Source organism: Leptonychotes weddellii, chromosome 4 (genome assembly GCF_054177405.1).
Source record: "Leptonychotes weddellii isolate Sample4059 chromosome 4, ASM5417740v2, whole genome shotgun sequence".
Taxonomy (NCBI): Eukaryota; Metazoa; Chordata; class Mammalia; order Carnivora; family Phocidae; genus Leptonychotes; species Leptonychotes weddellii.
This window is the reverse complement of record NC_138372.1, coordinates 31,108,030-31,122,932: the sequence shown is the minus strand read 5'-3', so window position 1 is coordinate 31,122,932 and position 14,903 is coordinate 31,108,030. Positions and strand designations below refer to the sequence as shown.

At 52.9% G+C, this 14,903-nt stretch overlaps 2 protein-coding genes across 4 annotated transcripts; one reads left to right on the top strand and one right to left on the bottom strand.

Moving 5' to 3' along the window:
- Positions 1 to 1,755: 1,755 nt before the first annotated feature.
- ELOVL1 (ELOVL fatty acid elongase 1) lies at positions 1,756 to 6,817 on the top strand. Of its 2 annotated transcripts, none has more exons than XM_006739935.3 (8): positions 1,756 to 1,893; positions 4,376 to 4,435; positions 4,827 to 5,017; positions 5,192 to 5,272; positions 5,431 to 5,487; positions 5,574 to 5,679; positions 5,771 to 5,907; positions 6,072 to 6,817. In XM_006739935.3, exons 2-8 carry the CDS (start codon positions 4,390 to 4,392, stop codon positions 6,291 to 6,293), a joined length of 840 nt encoding a protein of 279 aa, XP_006739998.1. In that variant the 5' UTR covers positions 1,756 to 1,893; positions 4,376 to 4,389; the 3' UTR covers positions 6,294 to 6,817. The 2 variants fall into 2 exon arrangements, with proteins under 2 accessions (XP_006739998.1, XP_081674374.1); XM_081818248.1 differs by lacking the exon at positions 1,756 to 1,893 and adding an exon at positions 2,386 to 2,553.
- A 129-nt stretch (positions 6,818 to 6,946) lies between these two features.
- On the bottom strand, positions 6,947 to 11,791 carry CDC20 (cell division cycle 20). 2 transcript variants are annotated; one of them, XM_031035202.2, is made up of 11 exons: positions 11,659 to 11,791; positions 11,275 to 11,504; positions 11,011 to 11,159; positions 10,826 to 10,922; positions 10,516 to 10,644; positions 10,224 to 10,420; positions 10,018 to 10,112; positions 9,657 to 9,885; positions 9,366 to 9,491; positions 8,322 to 8,439; positions 6,947 to 7,194 (listed from the first exon to the last, which is right to left on the bottom strand). In XM_031035202.2, exons 1-11 carry the CDS (start codon positions 11,736 to 11,738, stop codon positions 7,016 to 7,018), a joined length of 1,629 nt encoding a protein of 542 aa, XP_030891062.1. In that variant the 5' UTR covers positions 11,739 to 11,791; the 3' UTR covers positions 6,947 to 7,015. The 2 variants fall into 2 exon arrangements, with proteins under 2 accessions (XP_030891062.1, XP_006739996.1); XM_006739933.3 differs by having other exon boundaries at positions 11,609 to 11,760.
- Between the last annotated feature and the right edge of the window lie 3,112 nt (positions 11,792 to 14,903).

The window sequence follows — 14,903 nt, the reverse complement described above, 5'->3', positions numbered from 1 at the left end:
GAAAGCCTTCTGAATCCCACCGTCCTCCCCGCCTGACTCTGGGTCCTTCGACCTCTCTTGCCTTTCTCACAGTCTCATTTATTCTAATATTCACTCCACAAACATACTGAAGGATCAAATGAGCCAGCCAGTGGGCCCAGCTGCAAGAGATACGGAGCCGACTACCACGTGCCTCTGGCTGAGAGGAACTTCGAGTGGGGGAGGTTGCAGACAATTGCGTCGCTATAGGACTGCTGTAGGATTGGGGGAGCAGTGCGCGGAGGAGGGGATTACTACCTGGGAGAGCTGTGTGTTCCTTGTATTGAGCCAGGGGACAAGGCTTGGAGGGGTGGGAGTGTGTGAAAGACGCAGACATCCTTGGGGAGCAGTTAAAGCCTAGCACAGGAGAGTAACACAGGTAGAATGGGAGGCTGAGGGCCAGATCAGGGAGGCCTTAATGTTATAACGCTAAGAAATTTGAGCCTTTTGAATTCTCTTTCCTTTCAAGGGTAGCTGCTCACAGGCTGGATCATAGATCTAGTTTGGCTCTGACCTCTTACCTCTAAGACTAAACTACACGGCATCCCACCATTTATGAGCATATTATTTCTCCCAAACCATGGTCTCTTCTGAATTCCCTTCTGTCCACATTTACACCGTCCGATCCGACAAGCAGTTATTGGGTCACGAGATGCAAAGCACCGCTCCAGGAGCCGCTCAAACTTAGTCCTCACCCCAGTTCAGTCTAGTGGGTGAGTGTGTGGAGCTGGGAGGGGAGTGCAGGAAGCTGGATAGACAGCTAAGTATAGAGAGTCAGTTCACCTGTCTTGGGGACATCTCCAGTGTCTGTCACTCACATCCCATCAGTTTCCAAAGCTTCTTAGGTCAGGCTGTTAGCTCTCACCTGGTCTGCCTCAATAAGCTCATTGCCCTGGCTGCCAGAGTGACGTGACTCTGCCAGCCCGTAAACCCCGGGCCGGGACAGCAGCATCTGCCTCCTTCACCCCTGTTGTCACTAGCACTTACCACACTATTGCACATGGCAGGAGCTCAGTAAGTATGTGATCATACAAGCCTGACTGTAGCCTCGGGAATCTTCACTCTTTCTCTGCTGCTTCCAGAATAAAACCAAACTGCCCAGGTTGGCCTTCACGTCCTATTAGATTCAGCCACAGTTGGCCTCACTTCCCTTTCTTTTCCTTTCAATACCTTCAAGGCCAGTTTAGCCAGTGATTCTCTGTTCCTGCCCCAGGCCACTTGTATTCTCCCACTGTGAAGTCCTCTTAGCAGTTCCTAATGCTAGGGCTCAGCCAAGTTTATGGGCTGTTCGAGAAGGCTTCCTTGCCCAGCTGCTCCCTCCGGCCGAGACCTCTCTGCTACCCCTGGTTAGCCCTTAGCACACACGTGCTGCCTCCCGCCCAACCCTCCCACCACCCCCTGGAGAGAGAGCTCTGGAGGAAAGGGCTGCTGAGGCCTGGAACTTTCCGCAGGGTCCCAAGCTGGGTAGGCCTGCGACGGACAGAAGATGTGTTGGTCGCGTTGGTGGACAGTCACTGGAGGTCCCAGAATGAGGCTGAGTGTCAGGAAGAAGCCAGGTGCACCTCCGGCGAGCCAGGGCCAGCCCAGGGCGACCCGACGGAGCCGGCGGCGCGTTGCCGAGGGAAGGGGTGGGGAATCCTGGCTGGGCGTGCTTCCTGCCCCGGAATCTGGCGGCCCGCCCCTGCGCCCGCCCCTCGGACCGAGCCGAGTCGGGGCCAATCAGCAGGCGCCCCCCGCCCGGCCCGCCCCGTCCCCCTCTGGTGACAGAAAGTCGGCCCAGCAGATGAGGAAGTGGCAGGCAGGCTGGCCCTGGGGACTTCTCTCTGGCCCTGCTCCCTCTGAGCCCTTCACTGCTGCCCGCCTGGCCCCCCACTGGTGAGTCTGGACCTTCCACGGGCGGGCTGTCCACGTGCCCGGGCACCCTGCCCGCTTGGCCCTGCCCTGCCCTGCCCTGCCCAGCCTGTGGGCGAGGCTGTTCCCGGGACCGTGGGTGGGAGGTCCCAGCTCTCTGGGGCCGGGCCTGGCCGGCAGCCTCCCTCCGATCCCGGCCCCTATTTGCTTAAACCTAGGCTTTCTTCCACCACCTCCCGGTCTTGTCCCTCTAGGCTCTTCCTCTCCCTCTCCTTTGCTCCCAGTTCTTCTCTTTTCCCTTCCCCTCCCCCCTCCTTTGCCTGTCTTCTTTTCCCTTCCATCCATCTTAAAGGAAGGAAGCACCCGCCTGAGTTCCCCTACCAGGGACACACCCAGTGCTCCTCAAGCAGGGGGAGAGGTCCTTTCCAGAGCCTCGAGCCACTCCTGACCTCCAGGGGGCATGAGTGTTTGTTGGGGGCGGGGGGTGAACTTGAAGTGGTGGTTGCGAGAGCGGGAGAGATAACCAGCTGGCAGGCTCACATGGGTCAGGGAGGAACTGTGTGTGAGCACAGGCCTCTGCCAGTAGGCCCCGCCACAGAAGAGGCAGCCAACGAGCTCTGATTGTGAATGAATGAATGCTGATTGTCGTCCATGAAAGAGATCTGTGTGCAAGACCGAAGGCAGGTGTGTCTGCATGTGGTGAGGGTGACTTTATGTTCATTCATCTCTAAGTGGGGTGTCTGAGTTTATGTCTGTGACCACATTTGTGACTCACATACGTGTGAGTAAAGCTGCGTGTGGGCCTGGGGGTGTGAGCATGAGCATTTGAACGTGGTAGTGCAGGACCAGGGAAGGCCGTGTGAGTGTTTTGGGTGTGTTGCCAGTGTGAATGGAGTTAGGAGTGGGTCTGAGTATCAGAAACTCTGCATGTCAGAGTCCATGGAGGCTGTTTGGGTGGTGTGTCAGAGGGGGTGGTGAATGCCAGCAGGAGGTGTGTGGGCCCTGCGTGTACATAGGTTTGCCAGCCCTGGGTCGGCCTGTCATTGGTGCCGGGGAGAGCTGTGCGAGAGGGAGGACTTGGGGCCTGACCATGGTGGGGGCAGTTGGGGGTCCCCATGGAGGCTGTGAGAGCATCTGTGGGATGTGTGCCCAGCAGAGTGTGTGAGGGGCACGCGGATGGCCTCGTGGAGATGTCAGAAGGTGGATATTCTTCACTTAGTGCCTGCACGGCTTGTTCCCTGGACAGAGGGGACCTGGCAGACTAGAATGCAGGCAGCTCGCAGAGCATCTGCTCCCCTGGCCGGTTGGGGAATGCCTTGCCTCTCTGGGACAGCCTTGGCATCCCAGGCTCTCCTGGGTCTGGGCTGAGGCTTTTGTGTCCCAGTGCGCCCTCCCCCGACATTCCTTCAGGTTCTGAGGGGGAGAGGGCCTGGCTCATTAGGACCCTCCCTAAGGGAGGGGAAGATTCCTGAGACCTCCCCCACTCACCCACCTCCTCACATGCCCCTGGCCTCGCTGCCCCTCCCAGGGAGAGAAGGGTGATTGTACCCATTCTGAAGCAGGACAAACTGAGAATTTGTGGCTAGCTTAGGAGAGGATGCTGGGTGTGGGTTTTCAACAATTCTCTTTGGGCCAAGGCTAGGCCTGGGCTGGAGCCCTGTGAGGTTTCTGGCTCAAAACTAAGCTAGAGCCTTAGCTCATCAGGCTATCCAGGGTGGGCGGGCGGTGAGTCCCATACTTTACTCTTGGCTTTCTCAATCCTGGTGGGTCTTGCTCCTCCAGGCCCTGACCTGTGGCCTGGACCCACCCTGCACCCCATGCCGCAGTGCAGCGGGGGTGGGTGGAGGGCGGGGCGCTTCCAGATCTAGTCGGACAGGTGGAGCCGCCGGGGCAGGAGTCTCCTAGAGCCAGGATTGGGAGCGGAAGGGAAGGAGGGGAGTGCCGGAGAGGAGGGGAGCGGGGAGCGGAGAGAGTCTCTGGAGGTGAGAGCCCGGGAGGGCAGAGGAGAGGAGAAAGGGGCAGGGGTGGGGGGGTTGTGGGGGCGAGCATCCCGAAGGTGGACCGGAGCGGTTGAAGGGGAGGATCCCTGGGGAGAAAAAGGACCATCTCCCGCTGGAGAGGTGGGAGACTGGTGGGGAAGGGAGAGGCAGTCATTCTGGAGAGGAGAGGTAAGATTCTCCGGAGAGAGACCGGAAATGGAGAGTCCCCCTGTGGAGGAAGAGGGGAGGTGAGGGCGGGTGGTAAGAATCTCGGTGGCGGAGCAGGGAGTGAGCGAGTCGAGTGAGGTGTGGAGAGGCGGGCGGCACAGCTCTTCCCAGCAGGCAGGCAGGCTGCACGGGAAGCCGTGCCTCCTACCTCCGGTCCCGGCAATTCCTTCCCCTCCCTCCTCTGTCCTTTCTGCAAGGAGGTGTCGGGAGTTGTCTCATCTGGTCTGTGTCCTGTCTGTGGGTCAGGGGTGGAATGGGGGCACAGCTGGCCCTGACACCCACCCCCCATCCCTCCCCAGAATCTTTAGCCAGGATGGAGGCGGTTGTGAACTTGTACCAGGAGATGATGAAGTATGCAGGTAAGATGCTGTCCTCCCGGGGCGCCTGGGTGGCTCAGTCGTTAAGCGTCTGCCTTCAGCTCAGGTCATGGTCCCAGGGTCCTGGGATCGAGTCCCACATCGGGCTCCCTGCTCAGCGGGAAGCCTGCTTCTCCCTCTCCCACTCCCACTGCTTGTGTTCCCTCTCTTGCTGTGTCTCTCTCTGTCACATAAATAAATAAAATCTTTAAAAAAAAAAAAAAAAAGATGCTGTCCTCCCTCCTGCCCCAGGATCCCTGGATCTAGGGCTGTCTCTTACTGGAGAGTCCCTGCGAACCCCTTGACCCTCTGTGACCCGACCCCATGCCTGTACACCTGGTGGGGACCCTTTGGACCCTGTGACTCTTTCTGACTCCTTGACCCTTATCCACAGATCCTCGGATCCAGGGCTACCCTCTGATGGGGTCCCCCCTGCTAATGACCTCCATCCTCCTGACCTACATATACTTCGTTCTCTCACTTGGGCCTCGCATCATGGCCAATCGGAAGCCCTTCCAGCTCCGGGGCTTCATGATTGTCTACAACTTCTCACTGGTGGCGCTCTCCCTCTACATTGTCTATGAGGTGGGCCTCTGGGATACCTAGGTTTTAAATCCTGCTGGCAGGATAAGGGGCAGGCCTTGGGGTCAGAGCATGGCATCTCCTTTCCAGAGAGGCTCAGATCCATTTCTTCAGCTAGATAGCAGGAGGGATTGGGCAGGGTGTATCCCTGGTGGTCTAATCCACACCCCTTCCTAGTTCTTGATGTCTGGCTGGTTGAGTACCTACACCTGGCGCTGTGATCCTGTGGACTATTCCAACAGCCCAGAGGCACTAAGGGTAAGTGGGGGCGGAGCGGGGGTGGGGGGGCGGGGGCGGGCAGCTAGGTTATAAGCACCTTGGGGATAGCAGTTTGGCTGTGCCCTGGGCTTATGGGCCAGTTCAGGGAAGTTTTTGGGAGTAGAATGGGGGTCCTAAGTTTGCCTGGCTTCTTGCAGATGGTTCGAGTGGCCTGGCTCTTCCTCTTCTCCAAGTTCATCGAGCTGATGGACACGGTGAGTGGTTATAGGAGATTTCTGAGGACCCAGGGGGAGAAAGGAGAGGCCCTGGCTCTGAAACCCATTTCCCCCACTCTTCTCAGGTGATCTTCGTTCTCCGGAAAAAAGATGGACAGGTGACCTTCCTACATGTCTTCCACCACTCGGTGCTTCCCTGGAGCTGGTGGTGGGGGGTAAAAATTGCCCCGGGTGAGTGGTGAAGGCCACTGGGGGGAAGAGGGGCAGGCACTGAGGACCAACAGCTCGACTCTTCCTGACCTGGTTCATTGTCCCCTGACAGGAGGAATGGGCTCTTTCCACGCCATGATCAACTCTTCTGTGCATGTCGTCATGTACCTGTACTATGGGCTGTCCGCCCTCGGCCCGGTGGCTCAGCCCTACCTGTGGTGGAAAAAGCACATGACAGCCATCCAGCTGGTGAGGGGCCTGGCCCATAACCATCCCCCCAACCTTCCTTCCTGGTCTGGATCCTGCCTTTATTCAACCTGCGTCACCTTTGACCCCATGCCTCCGCATTCAACATGCAGTCTTTCTCTACCGCCTCTCACTGTTCCTCTGACCCTTGCCTTTTTCTATTCTAGATCCAGTTCGTCCTGGTCTCGCTGCACATCTCTCAATACTACTTCACGCCTAGCTGTAACTACCAGTACCCACTCATCATCCACCTCATCTGGATGTACGGCACCATCTTCTTCATGCTTTTCTCCAATTTCTGGTATCACTCTTACACCAAAGGCAAGCGGCTGCCCCGTGTACTTCAGCAAAATGGAGCTCCAGGTACCGCCAAAGTCAAGGCCAAATGAGAAGTGTGGCCTAGCTAGGTGCCCACCTAAGTGCCTCAGGACTGCGCCTTGGGCAGCATCTGACTTCTCCCCACCTACACCGGTGACCTGTGACGAGGGCTTAAGTGGTCAGGACTGAGCAGGGGATCAGCCCTCCCCTCCCCACAGCTGGTACACAGGGACCACGGCTTCCGTTCCTCACCCACTTCTCCTGGCCAGCTCCAAGGACATGGCCTCATTGCCCTCTGCCACTCCAGAGCTGGGGGCTGAAAGGGCTGGACACTTATTTCCCCCTCCCTGCCTTAAACTTGGGAGAGGAGCACTCAGGACTGGCCCCCACCAGGGTCTTGTGGCCTTTTTCCTCACACTGGAGGTCAGCAATAATCTGTCACTGCGGACCTATGATCCCTCCTTCTCTACCCCACACTGAAGCAGAAGCTTCTTGGCCAAAGGTCAGGGTGGGTGGGTGGGGTCCTGGGAATACAGCCTGTGGAGGCTGCTCACTCACTTAGGTCTTCATTAAAAGTGACAGAGGAAACCACCAAGGCTGTGTGTTACATGTGTGAATGGAAGAAGTGCTAGCCCTGTCTGCAAACAGGAGGGATGGTTCTGGCTGAGGACAGTAGAGAGGAGCCTCTGGTAAGGCTGCTGGGACAGAGGTCATGCAAGGAGAAGAGAGGGAGACATGACTTTATTAGAAAAATAAAAAAACCCCGAAAACAACTGAGGTGATGAGTTGGTCCTTAACGGATGCCTTGGTGGATGAGGCTGCTCTTGGCTGCGCTGGCCTTCTCCCGCTCCCGCCGCCGCGCAGGGTCCAGCTCAAAGCAGCGCCATAGCCGCAGGGTCTCATCTGCTGCTGCTGAGGCCACGGTGGCCCCATCTGGGCTCATGGTCAGACTTAGGACCCGGGCAGTGTGACCTGAGGCGTGAGGAGGGAGAGCAGTGCATATGAATGCAGACACCTCCAGCCTCCCAATATTGAGGGCCACCTACCTTTTTTGTTTTTTATAATACTTCTGAGATAATAGAATTCATCCTTTTAAAATATACAATTCATTGGTTTTTAGTATATTCACAAAGTTGTGCAACCATCACAACAATAATTCCAGAACATTTCATCGCTCCATAAAGAAAGTCTTTCCTCATCACCTTCTCCCCCCAGCCCCTAGCAACCATCAATCTATTTTATCTCTTTGCATTTCCCTCTTTTGGACACTTCATGTAAACAGTCATATACAGTATGTGGCCTGCCTTTTGTGTCTGGCTTTGATCACTTAGCACCTACCTTTTTTAAATGTTGAACCATTTTTTAAATTTAAATTCAATTAATTAACATATAGTGTATTAGTTTCAGAGGTAGAGGTCAGTGGCTCATCAGTCTTCTGTAAGACTGCTTGACTGACGTCCCAGCTTAGTATCTCAGAGGCAGTTCAAACTTCACGTGTTCAAAAGGAAACTCATCACCATTCATTTCAAACCTGTTCCCCTCATGGGTTTTCCTTTTTTTTTCAGTTTCAGAGGTAGAGTTTAGATTCATCAGTTGCATATAACACCCAGTGCTCATTACATCACGTGCCCTCCTTAATGCTTATCACCCAGTTACCCCATCCCCCCACCTCCCTCCCCTCCAGCAACCCTCCAGTTTGTTTCCTGTCATTAAGAGTCTCTATGGTTTGTCTCCCTCTCTGGTTTCGTCTTGTTTTATTTCTTCCTCTCTTCCCCTATGATCCTGTTTTGTTTCTTAAATTCCACATGAGTGAGATCATATAATTGTCTTTCTCTGATTGACTTATTTCACTTAGCATAATACTCTCTAGTTCCATCCACGTCATTGCAAATGGCAAGGTTTCATTTTTTTTGATGGGTGAGTAGTATTCCATTGTATATATACCACATCTTCTTTACCCCATTCATCTGTCAGTGGACATCTGGGCTCTTTCCATAGGTTGGCTATTGTGGACATTGCTGCTATAAACATTGGGGTGCAGGTGCCCCTTTGGATCACTACATTTCTATCTTTGGGGTAAATACCTGGTAAGCACCTACCTTTAAGCTCAGCCACCTTGGCCATGGTTGGGTACTTCCAAATAACCAACTGGTTCTGGGCAAAGCCATGGCCTGAGATGAGCTCCTTGTAGTGGGGAGACCAGAGGATGGAGCACACCTGTGGAGAGGGGTTGGGATGTGGGCACAACATAGAGCCAACACTACTCAAATGAGAACTAAGTCCATTTGAGTGTTAGGCACCCTGCCAGGTGCCAGACTCAGACTTGAATCATCACAGTTCTTATAAAAGCTTTTTGAGAGAATTATTATCCATTTTAACAGGTAAGGAATCAAGCAGAAGGAATTTCAGCAAGTTGCCTAAGATCACATGCAAATTTAATAGGTGGCAAAGCCAGAATTTGAACTCTGGCTCCAGAGCCCAAGTTTAGAATAGAATGAAGACTGCATGGGGGAGATGAGGGTGGAAGGAGGGAAAGCTGGAGTAGGTGCAGGGAGACCCCCCAGCAAGGGCCTCAAATGTCATTCTACCCAATGTGGATTGAGTGCTGTAGGTGCCAGGGAGCTACTGCAGGGTTTTAGGACAGTAACAGACAACCCAGATCCAGTGCAGAGGACAGATTGGAGGAGATAAGAATGCTGAGGGACCAGGGCAATGGGCCTCCACTGAGAAGAAGCATGGCCGTAAGGGGAGGGGACACATGTCAATGATACTGAGGTAAAAATGATGTGTTTTGGGGACTAGCTGAGGAGGATGAAAGATTCTAGGAAGTCTGGCAGATTTCTGAATAAAGTTCTATCCCACTCAAACAATATAAGAGGAGAAAGAACACATTTCAGGGAAACAAGAAGTGACAAATGTAATTTAGGACATATTAGGGTGTTGCTGCCTATAGGGCATGAGGTTGGAGTTGAGCCACAGACATTAGTGTGGTCTGGACCTCTTGAACGAGAGCTGAGTTAGAATTTTGGAAATCATCAGGGCAGAGAGTTGGTGAAGCCACTGGAGGGGATAGTTGCCCAAGGAAGACTATACAGAGTAAGAATACTTCTGGGAGGGAGAGGCTGGAACAGGTAAAAGACTACCTGGGATTGAGCATCCACAGCACTCAGACAGGCCCCAGAGCAGACATTCCAGATTCGAATGTGTCGGTCGCTGGTGCCCCCTCCTGTTGCCAGGACATTGGACTGCCAGGGACACCAAGCTACAGCCTAGGTAGGATAAAGGTGGGGTCAGCAGGTACTAGAGCCAGACAAGGAGCTACAGGGGTCACAGGGTAATCCCGTCCCATCCAATCCTACCATCCCGTCTCCCCTTAACAGTCCCCAGGTTCTGGGTGAGGGTCTGCAGAGGCCCCAACCCAGCCCTACTCTCACCTTGACAGCCCCTTGATGCTGGGTGAATGTCTGCAGGGGAACCCAGCCACCCTCTCCAGGAGCACTAGGCCACACGTTGACCAAGTTATCGTTGCCACCGCTGGCCAAATGTCGTCCATCTGGGGCCCAGCGCAGCCCACACACCTCCTGGCTGTGGCCGCTCAGTGTGGCCACATGGTGTTCCGCCACCCGAACATCATGGTGGTGGATGTGGCCAGAACGTGAGCCACTGCAGGAGGGAAGGGAATGAGGTTCAGTGTCAGTGCCACCAAACTCGGCCAGCAGCACGGAGTTGCTTCAGTTCAGAGGTGTACCTCTGGGGACAACTGGCAAAAACCACAGACCAGCTAAAACCACAAACCTGGACACGATGTAGCTATTCCAGCACAGGGAGCTCACACGGGCAGAATGACTGGTCATGTTTCGAAGCCGCTTCTGCTGCTGCACATCCCATAGCTAGAGAGAAGGCCGCTAGGATCAGACTGTGACTTGCCACGAACACCCTCCCGCCCGACAAGCCCCCTGGGTGTGGGCGCCGCAGAACTGGAGCACAGGGACAAGTCTCACCTGCACCTCCGCACTGCTGGTGCCCACAGCCAGGTAGTTGCCCTCTTTGATCCAGGCCACAGAGGATATATAGTCCCCAGGCTGCTCCATTTGCAGCAGCTGCAAGATGTCCCCAGAGCTAGCACTCCACAAGTACACGCTGTTGTCCAACGCCACAGCCAGTACATTCCCAGCGCTCCAGTCCACAAGGTTCAGGTCTGCCAGAGCAGGGAGAGGGAAGAACATGAGCTTGTTCGCCTGCTCCCCAGGCCCTCTTCCTCCATCCGATGGGCAAAGAGGAGGCTGCACTCACAGTAGTCATTCCGGATTTCAGGGGCGTCCAGGATTCGGTCTGGCAGGGAAGGAATGTAACGGCAGGTCTTCCGGCTGGAGCCAGGCGTGGCCTTCTGGCTGTAAAGCACTTTCAGTCTGTTCTGGTAACCTGTGGCAACGGAGTGGGTCCACACACTGGGACAACGGACTCTTCCCTGTGGCCCTAGCCTAAAGGTCAGATGAACACCTCTCCTTCCCTCTCTTAGGTGGGAAGAGCAGACAGGCATCTCCTCTCAACTGTAGGGATGGGCTGACACCTCCCTCCAAGAACCAAGAACTTTGGGTCTTACCCTCCGGGGCATTTTGTGGTTTTCCACTGAGCCGAAGGATCTTGGCTTCCTCCACATCAAAACCGTTCAGGTTGAAAGCCCAGGCTTTCTGATGTTCCTGGCACAAAGGGCGAGGGTGAGGCAGGGTGGCATGATTCAGATTACACAGGCGGGCCTTGTGGCTTAAGCCCCTCTGGGACACATACCTTCTTGGTGGGCGTCTGACTATCTTCAGGCTGGTTTTCCTTGCTCAGGAGGAAACTGGCCACTTCCATCTGGGAAGCACTGCGATGGGGGATATAGCGGTCACCTCCAGGTTTGCTGGGAGTGGTCTGAGCCTTGGAGCTGGATTTGCCTGGGGCAGGGAGAGGGAAGCCAGAGAGTCTGACCAGGCTCCTGGGGGAAGAGGCATGAAGGCCGCTCTCAGCTGTCCTCTCTCCCTCCCCGATGTCCCGCCGCACCCCACTGACCGGGAGTTCGGCCTGGGGTCCTGCCGGCGCTGTGGGATCGGTTGGCTGCCCGCATGGGTGAGGGAGCCGGCCCCGCGGCTTCCTTAGCTTTGCGCTGCCAGCGCGCGGGAGGTGCATTGGGGATAGGTGCGTCCAGCTGCAGCAGCGAGTGCAGGTCACTCTCGAACACGAACTGCGCCATGGCAGCGTCTGCAGAGGGAGGGGTCCTTGGAGAGGGTGCCCGCCGAGTCCTGGAGAAAAAGGCGACGGTGCTCGATCTGGGACGGCCGGCCACTCACTCAGGGCCACCCTGGCCGCAGCCCCGCCCGACCCAGAACCCCCGACCGCCTCTCACCTTCAGCCCCCAGCAGGTTCCAATCCCACACCGACTTCACCACTGCCTACCTACGCTTCTTAAACTCTCCGCTCCAAGTACTCATTGGCTCCTTCAAAACCCAACCGTCGCAACCGTCGCCTTCGCCCATTGGCCTTTTACGGCACAGGAGGCGGGTCTTCCGGTGCAAGTCACAGATCTCACGATAATCCAGCCATGGAGCGTGATTTGAAGAGTGAGAGAGTGAAGGCCTGTCCTCAGAGAACGGGTGTCTGAAAGCGAGAGGGGCGGGGCGGGGCGGGGCGCGCCTGGGGGCGGGGCCTGCGCTGCCGCTGCATTCCCGAGCCGCTTCCATTCATTCCTCAGCTTCCCCTCATCCGCCCTTTACGCTTAAAACTGCATGTGATGTGCGCCAGGAGTGCATTTGTTGTGATGTGTGGAATTTTTGAATCACTTTTTTGTACACCTGAAGCCAATATAATACTGTATGTTCCCTAACTGGAAGTAAAATAAAAACTTAAAAAAAAAGAAGATACATATAAACACACATACAACGGAATATTACTCATAAAAAAGAATGAGATCTTGGCATTTGCAACAACATGGATGGACCTAGAAGGTATTAGGCTAAGTGAAACTAGTCAAAGAAAGATAAGTACTATGTAATTTCACTTATAGTGGAATCCAAAAAAACAAGTGGAAAAAAAAAAAAACAGAAAAAACAAATACAGAGAACAAATTGATGGTTGCCAGAGAGACAAGGTGGGTGGGATGATGGGTAAGATAGGTGAAGGGGATTAAGAAGTACAAACTTCTAGTTATAAGATAGTCACAGAGGGCGCCTGGGTGGCTCAGTTGGTTAAGTGTCATGTCAGGGTCCTGGGATTGAGCCCTGCATCGGGCTCCCTGCTCAGCCGGGAGTCTGCTTCTCCCTCTTCCTCTGTCTCTGCCCCTACTCCCCACTCATGCTCGCGCGTGCGCGCGTGCTAAGTAAATACATAAAATCTTTTTTAAAAAATAAAAAAATAAAATAGTCACAGATGAAAAGCACACCATAGGGAATATAGTCAATAATATTGTAATAATGTATGGTGACAGATGGTGACTACACTTAACATGGTGAACATTGAGTAATACATATAATTGTTGAATCACTATGTTGTATACCTGAAACTAAAATAACACTATACTTCAAAAATACATATTTAAAAAATTTTTTAAAAACTGCACATGGATTGTATTGATGATATAGAAATGCAGATCTTGGTGGAGTGACCTAAAGCACTTGAGCCGTTCAGAAAAGGGAAAGGCGGCAGGTGGGCAGGGGTGGGGAAGGAGTTGAGAAGCTTAGGCACAGAAAGAAGGCCAGAGCTAGTTAGCTTGGTGCCTGTAGGAATGCTGTGAGGAAGGAAGTAGCACGTGTGGTTTTTTTGGTTTTTTTAAAAGATTTTATTTATTTGACAGAGAGAGCAAGAGCACAAGCAGGGGGAGCGGCAGGCTGAGCAGGCAAGGGAGAAGCAGGCTCCCTGCTAAGAGCCTGAGGTGGGGCTCCATCCCAGGACCCTGGGATCATGACCCGAGCCGAAGGCAGACATTTAATCGTCTGAGCGACCCAAGTGCCCCACGTGTGTTTGTTCTTAAAAATTGTTTTGTTGTTGTTTTACAAACAGGGAAAATGAGGCTGGAAAAGGGATGAATTCCTTAAGGTCAAGAAAAAAGATCAGGACTCAGACCTGCCTGTCTGGAGATAAGATTGGACTCCCTTTGGAGAGACATTGTGACTTATCTCCATGGGGCTTTAGAGGCGTCAGGAATTTTGTAGATCCACTAGTCTAATCTGTGTGTGGTGCATCCTCCCCATCCTGGCAACATACTCATATTTTACAGATGAAAAAGCCAAGGCCCAGGGGAGGGATTTGCCAGAGACCACACAGTTGGTGGGAAGCCAGGTCTGACTCCCATTCAATCCAGTGCTCTAATAAGGACTTGAATGAATTGTGTGAATATGCTCAGAGGTGAAGCAGCAATAATAAAGATAATAACCATTTATTGGCCATCTACTAACTACTGTGTTTAAACAGTTTACATACATTATTGACTTTAATCCTTAATCCCATAAGGCAGATACTCCATTCCCTTTTTATAGAAAAAGAAACTGGGTCAGAAAAAGGTTAGAAGCTTGCCTGAAGGCATACAGCCAAAAATAAATAGCGGAGCCAAACTATCTGGCTTATACCTGCACGTGTAAACATATGCTATACTGTCCCAGAGAGAGGCTGGAAAAATCATGTTTTCAATCATTACCTTAGATCAACTCTGATGATGACAGAGAAAAATCTAGGGCTCTTAGCCCAAACTTAATGTTGTTATTATTTTTGATTTTTAAGTATTCATGTGTTGTGTTTTTTTTTAATTTCCAATTACCTGGATGACCTGGAGTTAGCAACAGGGGGACCCTGAACCTCAGAGAACATAGAAGAGGTTTTTTAGAGTCAGGCTGGTCAAGGCCTTAAATGTTAAGCTAAGCAGTTTGGACTTTATCAGCTAGGTATCATGGAATCAGTGAGTTTCTGTGTAGAGAGGAACCAAGCAAAACATGTCTGAACACAGGACATGGCCAGTAAGCTTCTGGAGTAAGGGTAACTGTAGAGGAAAAGAAGGATAGAGTATAAATATGGGGACAACCTCAGGGAATTCATAGATTTTAAAATAAAGAAATGAAAGAAGCCAGTGGAGATTATCCTGACATGGACCTTGAAGAGGGAGGACTTCTAAGATATGCAAAATGGTCAAGAAGACTGATGACAGAAAAGGTCAGATTTGGCCACTGACAAATAAATCATCAGTGACCTTGGAGAGAACTGGATCAGAAGAGTGCGTGCTTGGGGAAGGGACTGTAGAAAAGAAGGCTGGGGATGGGAAGAGTGTAGAGGCAGCAAGCATGGGATACTTGCGTGAGAAATTTGGGATTGAGAAAAGGGCAGTGCATGGGAACTTGAGGGAACCAATACCAAGAGGCTGATGCATGTTTGAAGGTGAAGGCAAAAGAGCCAAGGGAAATGAAAGAAGCCGGGAAAAGGCCAGCTGATAGAACAAGGTGCTTGGATTACCTTACCCAGGAAGAAAGGGGATAGAAAACACAGGGAGCTTTCCAGTCTAGGAAAGAAAGATCACTTCCTCTTACACTGGAGGGAAGGAGAACAAGGCTTTAGAGAAGGATAATTAGAGGCCAAGGAGCTGGTTAGATGGAAAAACTCGCACCTGAAGGATTTGAGTCTAGGAAGGCAAAGGACATGGAAAGAATAAAATATAGGTG